Raw genomic sequence first — 11,074 nt, forward strand, 5'->3', positions numbered from 1 at the left:
ATAGCATGTAGAATGGCGCACAGTCTGTTCTGCCAAAAATCAGGATGAAGACTGAATTGCAGCATTAAATTAGACTTGAAAAGCTGTTGTAAGCCTGTATTGTCTTGGATTTAAATCACCTGATTTGTGACCCACTCACTCTATCCACTGTTGCACAAGTTTTCACTTTCCTTATACCATTGCTGGTTTTTTTTTTGTTTGTTTGTTTTTAAACTATAACATCCACATTTTTATAAGGATAGGGTTCAGTCATCTAATCTGGAATTGTTCATGCAGTGCTTAGTCCATACCTAAATACATTGCTATAGAGCCCTGCACTCCCGCGGAACCCGACGCGGGACAAATTTTGAAAGCTCGTTGCGGGCGGGAGGGGGAGTGCACAATGCGGGCGGGAGAGGTGATAAGCTGCAGTCCCGCTAACTAAAAACGTGTTTAAAATGAAGTGTATAAATTATTAATTTATGTCTATCATGTATAATTTGTGCTGGATATTTTATTCGGCATTAATAAAAACATTTTAAGATGCCTAAATTTGCGGATGTGGTCTAATCTCGCGTACGTTTCCGATTCCTTTCCGCTCTTCCGTGTTTGAGATCTCCGATCATGGCAGAAGAGCAGACCATCTCCGTAAAGCCTCAGCTGCGCATGCCGCCTGGCAACGCGCACCCTTGCTACGTGCGCTAGGTGAAGGATCGGTCAGTGGAGAGCTCAGCTTAGCTCAGCATGTTTAATTCCCCAAGCCAATGACAAGAACTTTCGTGAGAAATAACGCGAACATCTGCATCATGCGGGATTTGCAGGCGGGAGCGGGACAAAATATGGCGGGAGCGGGACTGAAAATCATAATTCTGGGCGGGAGCGGGACTGAAAATTCTATCCCGCGCAGACCTCTATATTGTTATTCCCCGCCCAAACAAAGTTTGCTAAGAGATATAGAAACTGGTTTCATCTGTCCGGTCACGTTTTTGTTTCCGGGCCATATCTTTAAACCTACTGAAGCTATCTTCATGAAACATTGTATACATATCAAGCAGCATGTGAACTGGTGCCTTTTGCTTTTTTGGATTTTTGAAAAAAAGTCTTTTTCAAATTCTTACATAAATAGATTTTGACTTAGTTTCTAAGAGCAATATTAATTTCCGGAGCATATATCCAAAACCATTCATGATACAGATTTGAAACTTGGTATACATGTTAACAAGGTGATGTAGATGTGCCTTTTCATACTGAGAAATTAAAATTTTTCATGTTTCCATGGAAACAACTTCAGACTCAGTCTCTCAGGTTAGTCTTCGGGGTAGGTTTTGTTTCCAGAGCAGAACTTGAAAACTGAGTGGTATGGTCTTGAAAGTTGGTATATGCGTTGATTTAAGTAATGTATATATGCCTTTTGATACTAAGAAATGTGAGAAATTTTCATTTTTAAGCTCACCTGGACCAAAGGTCTGGTGGGTTTATGCCTTGGGCTGCTGAGGTCAGTGTAAAGAGGTCCGGTTGGTTTCCTGCAGCAGAACTTGAAAAATATGACAAATAATATCTTGAAACGGGCTCGCACGGTGGTGTAGTGGTTAGCACTGTCGCCTCACAGCAAGAAGGTCCGGGTTCGAGCCCCGTGGCCGGCGAGGGCCTTTCTGTGTAGAGTTTGCATGTTCTCCCCGTGTCCGTGTGGGTTTCCTCCGGGTGCTCCGGTTTCCCCCACAGTCCAAAGACATGCAGGTTAGGTTAACTGGTGGCTCTAAATTGACCGTAGGTGTGAATGTGAGTGTGAATGGTTGTCTGTGTCTATGTGTCAGCCCTGTGATGACCTGGAGACTTGTCCAGGGTGTACCCCACCTTTCGCCCGTAGTCAGCTGGGATAGGCTCCAGCTTGCCTGCAACCCTGTAGAACAGGATAAAGCGGCTAGAGATAATGAGATGAATATCTTGAAACTTGGTATATAGGGCGGGGGATATAGATGACTGTCTTTTTGTTAAGATTGTGGAGATGAGCTCAAATGAGTGTCTTTGCATCAGACTTTGTGTGTGGTGTTTGCTTGCTTGTTTATTTATTCATTTCAGTGTTTCCCCCAATAAGACCTTGCGCCCTCTGAAGGTGCCCCCCTTCAGGCACTAGGACTATGTGGAAAGGGTACCTGCTGGAAGAAGGGGGGGAAAAAAAAAAAAGAGTGCAGGTGCTAGGACCATGCAGAAACATCCCCTGCGCAAGCTGCTGGTTTCCTGTCCACTTTGCTCTCCTCTCGTGCATTCAGAAACGAGTCTGTCCAGGCTGCACAGCTGATAAAATGATTACAGTACTTAAACCTCCAATCTTGGAAATGCTTTGTTTTGGGCTATTGGCTCTGGAAGATTAGCTTGTTAGATTGGGTGTTTGTCGTTCCTCCTCCCAAAACACACACGCGCGCGCGCACACGCACACAAAGGGTAAATTATGATCAGGAAAAATCTGTATTGCACAAGCTGAATTATAGACATTTTTTAATCTTTGAAAATAAAACCCCACTGTGCTTGATACTGTAGCATAATTGAATGTTTAAACTCAAAGAAACATTCAATGCATGTGTTAATCTTCATTTTTGCTTAGTTTCTTGAGTGAGCCAGTAATTTTTGAGCTGATGGTGATGCAAAAAGATTTAATTGAAGCATTCTGCAGCACACTATCCAGAGCAATCTGGAAGGACTTGGGAAAACCCGGGTCAGACTTTGCCCATCTGGTTCACAGTTGTATTAGCTGCGTTTATCCCACTGAAGGAGCCTTCAAGATTACTCAGAACAGGAGCTGAACTGAGATCGCTCATGTGTTTGATGGCTGTTAATGTTCTATTGTGCACAAATGACACGGCCTCTGTTATAGAAATACTTTGAAAAGGATTGTTTAGTCCGATTGTCTGCGGTCAGTTCTGTGCGTTGTCCACAAACCAGCTAAACCGGCAAGAGCCCGTGTGTTGTGCAACTGCTGTGAAAACCCCAGTTGAGTGTGCGCATGTCCAAAGAATGCTCCTAAAACCTGAATAATCTCAGCATATCCCACATGTCTTGTTAACTGGAAAATGATAAATTCTGGATAAGGCCAAATTTGTAATATCCAAGTAGAACATCTTGTTTACATGACCCGTATCAAATGGAATATTAGTGTGCATGTAAACTTACTGATTGCTTTATTCCGAACAGTAAAGAAGATATATAAATAAATAAATAAAAATTAAAAATGCAATCATCAAAACATCGTCATAAATAAACAGAATAGCGTAGCCACAAGGCAGTAACATAATAATGTTCGGAAAGGAATAGGAAGAAGTAAATAACTTATCAAATCCTAACCCTCTATACCACCGCTAATCAAATGTCACGTTCCACCATAATAAACTATATATACAAAAGAAAAACAAAATCAACAAAAAAGAAAACATACCAACATGGTATAATATCGACCAAATCTCATTTTTTTATATATATATATAATCTCAATCATCTCATTATCTGTAGCTGCTTTATCCTGTTCTACAGGGTTGCAGGCAAGCTGGAGCCTATCCCAGCTGACTACGGGCGAAAGGCGGGGTACACCCTGGACAAGTCGCCAGGTCATCACAGGGCTGACACATAGACACAGACAACCATTCACACTCACATTCACACCTACGGTCAATTTAGAGTCACCAGTTAACCTAACCTGCATGTCTTTGGACTGTGGGGGAAACCGGAGCACCCGGAGGAAACCCACGGGGAGAACATGCAAACTCCACACAGAAAGGCCCTCACCGGCCACAGGGCTTGAACCCAGACCTTCTTGCTGTGAGGCGACAGCGCTAACCACTACACCACCGTGCCCCATATATATATATATATATATATATATATATATATATATATATATATATATATATATATATATATATATATATATATATATATTTTTTTTTTTTTTTTAAAAGCGCGCATAAGTATCTGTATATTTGATTTGGTTGATATTATACCATGTTGGTATGTTTTCGTTTTTGTTGATTTTTGTTTTTCTTTTGTATATGTAATGTGTGTGTATGTATGTATGTGTGTGTGTATGTATATATATATATATATATATATATATATATATATATATATATATATATATATATATATATATATATATATATATAATAAAAAAACTATACACATCCATACATACACAGACACCCACATCATAATTATGCTTATATATTATATACAATTATGCGCATATATACAAAAATACTCATTTTTATATCCGTATGTACCCATACCCACGTATGTACACTTATATTATCAGTAGAATGTAATTCCTCCTCCCTATACCTCATAAAGATCTGTTCCTTATACCTTTTTTGAACTGGTTTATAGTTGTACATTTCATGAGCTCCACATTCCAACTGTTCCATAGCTTTACTCCACAAATAGAAATACTGAACATTTTTAACGTTGTCCTAGCACTGCGAATTTTAAATTTCAATTCCCTCCTAAAATTATAGACCCCCTCTCTATCCGAGAACATTGTTGACTGACTGAATGGAATTATTTTTTTCCTTTTTTCTATAAAATGCAAGACCTCAGGAAGGAATGCAACAAATGCAGTTATAATGATTACTGAAATCTTTACTGTTTTATACAAAAGGTGATGCACCCATAGAAGGACGGTCACATTTCAATATTAAACTATCTGAAAGAGGTTACAGGTGTGTAAAAAAAAAAAAAAAAAAAAATTTATAATAAAATTTAATAATAATACATCAGCTTGAATAAATGCAATATTGGTGCACATTTTTGAGTGAATATCCAGTAAGAAAAAAGCTCTAAATAATACTAACAGTATATCAGTGACCTGAGGAATTGGAACCGGTTTAAAATACTCCATTTTAATTAGACTTGCTTTGAAATAGGGAGAAAATGCAAATCGGATAATGTAATGAGTCTGTGTGTGGCCAGTTGCCATTTTGAGTATGTGAAGCAAAAAGTGAGTCGTTGTCTAATTTCAGGCTGTGTTAAGGTCCGGTCCCACAATACCTATATCTATAAATAAATCGGTCCCCTGCAGTTGACGTGGTTGTTGGTCACACCAAACCGATACGATACCTATAGCCCAGGCCTGGGTTTATCCGTATCAGTGCGATTGATTCTGGAGCGATTCTCCCCCCCCCCCCCCCCCCCCCCCCAGGCCTGGATCTGATAAAACATCAGACCAATCAGGTAATTGTTTACATGTGACATTGTCACATTGTCTGAGCACCTGCTATTTTTCCTGGGCATCTTTGTACATCCTTGTTGCATCATGAAGTCACGGAATACGGATTCACGGAAAATAAAAAGTACAATACAAGGCACGGATCTTCTCGAATATGTGATTTTCCATGAAATATCAATAGTAAATTAATAAAGATATAAATGCAGGGAAGACATTTTAATTATGACTTTGGCAGTCCAAACATTTAATTGTTTTAGACTTCTTAATTTTATTTATTCTGTGATGCATCATCCGTATGAAATCCATAACCAATCTGTAATATATACTGAAATGTCCGTGACAATCCATAAATTATTAGCATCCGTGATTCCTCTGTATTAAAATCCTTAACCACTCCATGTTTTTTGTATTTTTTATTTAAAAAAAATATATATTTCTGTAATCGACAGTGGTGCTTGAAAGTTTGTGAACCCTTTAGAATTTTCTATATTTCTGCATAAATATGACCTAAAACATCAGATTTTCACACAAGTCCTAAAGTAGATAAAGAGAACCCAGTTAAACAAATGAGACAAAAATATTACAATTGGTCATTTATTTATTGAGGAAGATGATCCAATATTACATGTCTGTGAGTGGCAAAAGTATGTGAACCTTTGCTTTCAGTATCTGGTGTGAGCCCCTTGTGCAGCAATAACTGCAACTAAACGTTTGCGGTAACTGTTGATCAGTCCTGCACACCGGCTTGGAGGAATTTTAGCCCATTCCTCCGTGCAGAACAGCTTCAACTCTGGGATGTTGGTGGGTTTCTTTACATGAACTGCTCGCTTCAGGTCCTTCCACAACATTTCGATTGGATTAAGGTCAGGACTTTGACTTGGTCATTCCAAAACATTAACTTTATTCTTCTTTAACCATTCTTTGGTAGAACGACTTGTGTGCTTAGGGCCATTGTCTTGCTGCATGATCCACCTCTTGAGATTCAGTTCATGGACAGATGTCCTGATATTTTCCTTTAGAATTCACTGGTATAATTCCAGAATTCATTGTTCCATCAATGATGGCAAGCTGTCCTGTCCCAGATGCAGCAAAACAGGCCCCAAACCATGATACTACCACCACCATGTTTCACAGATGGGATAAGGTTCTTATGCTGGAATGCAGGGTTTTCCTTTCTCCAAACATAACGCTTCTCATTTAAACCAAAAAGTTCTATTTTGATCTCCTCTGTCCACAAAACATTTTTTCCAATCGCCTTCTGGCTTGTCCATGTGATCTTTAGCAAACTGCAGACGAGCAGCAATGTTCTTTTTGGAGAGCAGTGGCTTTCTCCTTGCAACCCTGCCATGCACATCATTGTTGTTCAGTGTTCTCCTGATGGTGGACTCATGAACATTAACATTAGCCAATGCGAGAGAGGCCTTCAGTTGCTTAGAAGTTACCCTGGGGTTCTTTGTGACCTCCCCGACTATCACACGCCTTGCTCTTGGAGTGATCTTAGTTGGTCGACCACTCCTGGGGAGGGTAACAATGGTCTTGAATTTCCTCCATTTGTACACAATCTGTCTGACTGTGGATTGGTGGAGTCCAAACTCTTTAGAGATGGTTTTGTAACCTTTTCCAGCCTGATGAACATCAACAATGCTTTTTTTTTTTTCTGAGGTCCTCAGAAATCTCCTTTGTTTGTGCCATGATACACTTCCACAAACATGTTGTGAAGATCAGACTTTGATAGATCCCTGTTCTTTAAATAAAACAGGGTGCCCACTCACACCTGATTGTCATCCCATTGATTGAAAACACCTGACTCGAATTTCACATTCAAATTAACTGCTAATCCTAGAGGTTCACATACTTTTGCCACTCACAGATATGTAATATTGGATCATTTTCCTCAATAAATAAATGACCAAGTACAGGTAGTCGTCGACTTACGATTGCGTTTGGTTACGACTGACCGGTCGTAAACCGATCTGGTCGTAAGTCGGCCTGTGTTAAATGAACGTAATGATATTGTGATGTGTAATGATATTGTAATCATCTTAAAGTCTTATTTTATCAACATTTTCTTATTTCATTACCTTGGCTCATTGTTTGGTTTAAGTCAAACACTGCATACTACACTGCGTACAGTACAACTCGTTTAATATGTGCAAAGCAAAAAATACGAAATACAGGTGTAAAAAAATCTCATCTCTCATCTCATCTCATTATCTCTAGCCGCTTTATCCTGTTCTACAGGGTCGCAGGCAAGCTGGAGCCTATCCCAGCTGACTACGGGCGAAAGGCGGGGTACACCCTGGACAAGTCGCCAGGTCATCACAGGGCTGACACATAGACACAGACAACCATTCACACTCACATTCACACCTACGGTCAATTTAGAGTCACCAGTTAACCTAACCTGCATGTCTTTGGACTGTGGGGGAAACCGGAGCACCCGGAGGAAACCCACGCAGACACGGGGAGAACATGCAAACTCCACACAGAAAGGCCTTCGCCGGCCCCGGGGCTCGAACCCAGGACCTTCTTGCTGTGAGGTGACAGCGCTAACCACTACACCACCGTGCCGCCCGTGTAAAAAAATAGAAAACATATTTTAGTTTGAAACATACCAAAATACAAATGTAAAACATAGCAAAATACAAGACTTGGTGACCGCTGGCCTCACTGGTGCTTGGCTGTGGGTCGTCTACGTCATCAGCTGTTGCAGCGCTTGGGCTGGCGGGAGCATTTGCTCGTTTCATAAACCAGGAGCTGGGGCACAAACTGTATGACTGTGTGCGCGAGAGAGACTGTGCATGTGCCTGGAGCTGGGGCAGAAACTGTTGTACGCGGCAAGAGGTGCTGCTGGGAGCTGGGGCGGAAACTGTCATACGCTCAGCTGGGAAACACTTGCTGGTCATAACCAGACGGTCGTAAAGTCGATCGGTTGTAAGTTGCATAGGTCGTAAGTCGACGACTACCTGTATAATATTTTTGTCTCATTTGTTTAACTGGGTTCTCTTGATCTACTTTTAGGACTTGTGTGAAAATCTGATGATGTTTTAGGTCATATTTATGCAGAAATGTAGAAAATTCTAAAGGGTTCACAAACTTTCAAGCACCACTGTATGACCTATCTGTATTTTGTTAACCACCGGAGTATATACATGGGTTGTTTTTTGAAGTCCAAGCGGTACAGTATGACCTGGAATAATGTGAAAAAACTTCCATGACTATTTACCTGAGTGGCAGGACCAACCGATCTTCTAGTCGGGATTATAGTTGTGGTGTGACTGCCCCAGACTGGAAATAAATTCAGGCAGAGATATAGTCGTGGTTGTAGTTATGGGTGTTGTGGGACCGGGTCCATCTGTCTCCATGGCAGTCTAACTGGATCCCACTCAACAAAATGTTTTAAATGTGGTGATGGTGCATGACTTTGTGTCCTATGTAACGTTTGATTGTTTTGTGCAGATACTGTGAGAGCCGACGGAGAGTTCTGCTGCAGCATGTGCACGAAGGCTATGAAAAAGACCTATGGGAGTACATCGAGGATTGAGACAGCATCTTCTTACTACAGACTCTTGGAGAGCGTCTCCACCAAGTAGAGCGCTGATGCAACTGAACCAGGGCAGCACAAGCCTCAACCTGCTGCCCTATTCCCTTCCACCGTCCCACCCACCTTGTTCTCCCCTGTGGCTTTTCAGTTTTCATACTGAAAGTAAATTGTATTTAAATGGCAAAGGAATTATTCTAAATAAAATAATTGTGTACATCAGTATTGTTAACCGTGAACAAGCGTGAGACTGAGATTCAAGAAAAACACGTGGATGGTTAAAAAAAAAAAAAAAAATCTTGTCCAGACTGGTGTTGTAACATTTTTCCATCATCCTTTACCTTTTTTCATGGATGTTTTCAGTTCATTTTATCTTATTTTGACCTGTTTTCTTTGTGTGCAGGCGGTGTACTTTTTTTTTTTTTTTTTTTCTTTCATAATGGCTTTAATTGTCCTGATCATGTCCTCTTGAATGGTCAGGTCCATGTCTGAGTTGCTGAATGTTTGCTGAAAAAAAAAAAAAATCAAATTGGTATTTTTCAATTTGTACATAATGCATATGCATGGGAGTTAAAGAGCAGGAGTGGCACGTGTTTGCATACTTTTTAAATTTAAGGAAATATTTATTCTTTACAAATATTGGGGGGGGGGGACCAGATGTATATTTGCTGTGTAGATTGAGTATCTCATCCCTGCCCTTGTTTGTCCCTCTGACTGAAGAATTTCAGACGATAGATGCTTAATCCAAAACAGGAGTCCAAATCTCTCCATCTTTCTTTTCACTCTGTCAAAACGGAGCATGGCTGTAGGAGACTGAAGACTGAACTCTGCCAAAAAATAAAGCAGTATGCCAAGGAGAAATGTTTAGTTTGCTGCAAGTTGAACTATTTCGAAGCAACGAGAGCTCGCGGTCATAAAGAGTGTGACATTTTCACGCAGTTGTTAGGGAGAGTTGTAGGACACAGTACCACAGTAGGAATACATGCCAGTCACTAACAATATGGCGCTCGACTGGGCTCTTCCTGGGTTGTGGATTTTTCCCAAGTAAATAGGTTTTGAACTGTGATCTCATTTTAAAGTGACAACTCTTTAAGAGCCAAACTGAGTGACATTCACTCCTTATATTGTATATAAGGTTACATGCATACAAACACTATATGTTTGCATGAATGTAACCTTTTATATGCTGTGCATCTCTCTCTTAAGGTTCCTGTTCTTCCCAAAAAGAAAGAGTTAATAGCATTAGTGAAAGCAAGCAGTCTGCATTGAGCCAATGTCAAGCACATATGTATATCGAAGTGTGCCGATCTGATGGTCATCTCTTGTTTTGCTGTGAAATTTCATGTGCTTTTAACCATATTTAGCTCAGGGGTCATGTGTATTAAAGATTCTCATTGTACAAGTACTGAGGGCCCCCCCCCCCTTTTTCTTTTTTAAACAAGTTGCAAATTATTTTTAATTAGTACTTTACCCTGAGACACCTTTATACACATGAGGACATGTCACTTCGAATGAGTTTCATCAAGAGCTTTAGTAGCAGAGCATTCTCTAGTATCTATCTGAGCCTACATGTAGTCATGGTTGGAGTTGTCCGTTTGGTTTGGCACGTTACGTTTATAAGAATGACATGCCACAGCGTTGATTGCTTTGAGTATGAAGTGTTTAGGAGAGAGGTTTCTGTGTCTAGCTGGTGGTCAGGTGGGTTGAGGCAGGGCATCTGTGCACACAGCACCAATGCAGGTGAGCTCACGTAGTGGCTCATGTTCGGTGTCCATCTAGGAGATGGCCTGGACAGAAGGAGAGTGCATAACGATGCTATTAAAACAGTCTTAAAAGGCATCCTCTAATTTGTGTGTGGGTGTCAATAGAGCTCTCCTTCAGCGAGGTGTTCCATGTGCATCTGAAATACACACATGGCCGAGAGCAGTGAAGGGTCTTCCGTGTAAACATTGCTAATTCAATGACTGAAATTTTTTTTCTCCCTTTTAAATCTCTTCTGATTGGATTTAGTCAAAACAGTTGGAAGTGGAGCTTGTGAAAATGTCCGGTGATCTCAAGGCGGCTTCTTTCCTGCAGGTCACCATGGATGTTCCTCGTTGCATCTCAACGATCTCAGTATATTCAAGTCTTGTCTCGTAGTCTGCCAAGGTCCCAGTGTAATATTCACAGTAACAGAATAAAGCAGCTACTTTCATTTGGTTCAGACATCAAAAAAAAAAAAGAGAAAGTTTTAATACTTTTCTACATATCTTTATGCTATTCAAATGTTTGGTTTCTTATATACATAGTGTAAAATGTGAAATAAAATTAGTTGTCTGTTTTGGAAAAAATGAATATTAAAG

The 11,074-nt window shown here is 40.3% G+C and overlaps 1 protein-coding gene across 1 annotated transcript in view; it reads left to right on the plus strand.

Moving 5' to 3' along the window:
* arih1 (ariadne ubiquitin-conjugating enzyme E2 binding protein homolog 1 (Drosophila)) overlaps positions 1–8,964 on the plus strand; it is a 37,798-nt gene extending 28,834 nt beyond the window's left edge. The window contains exon 14 of the mRNA XM_060923859.1: positions 8,651–8,964. Coding sequence (XP_060779842.1) covers positions 8,651–8,735 — 85 coding nt within the window. The 3' untranslated portion in view covers positions 8,736–8,964. The remainder of the gene's footprint in view (positions 1–8,650) is intronic.
* Positions 8,965–11,074: the final 2,110 nt, after the last annotated feature.

The sequence above is a fragment of the Neoarius graeffei genome, chromosome 6, assembly GCF_027579695.1.
Source record: "Neoarius graeffei isolate fNeoGra1 chromosome 6, fNeoGra1.pri, whole genome shotgun sequence".
NCBI lineage: Eukaryota > Metazoa > Chordata > Actinopteri > Siluriformes > Ariidae > Neoarius > Neoarius graeffei.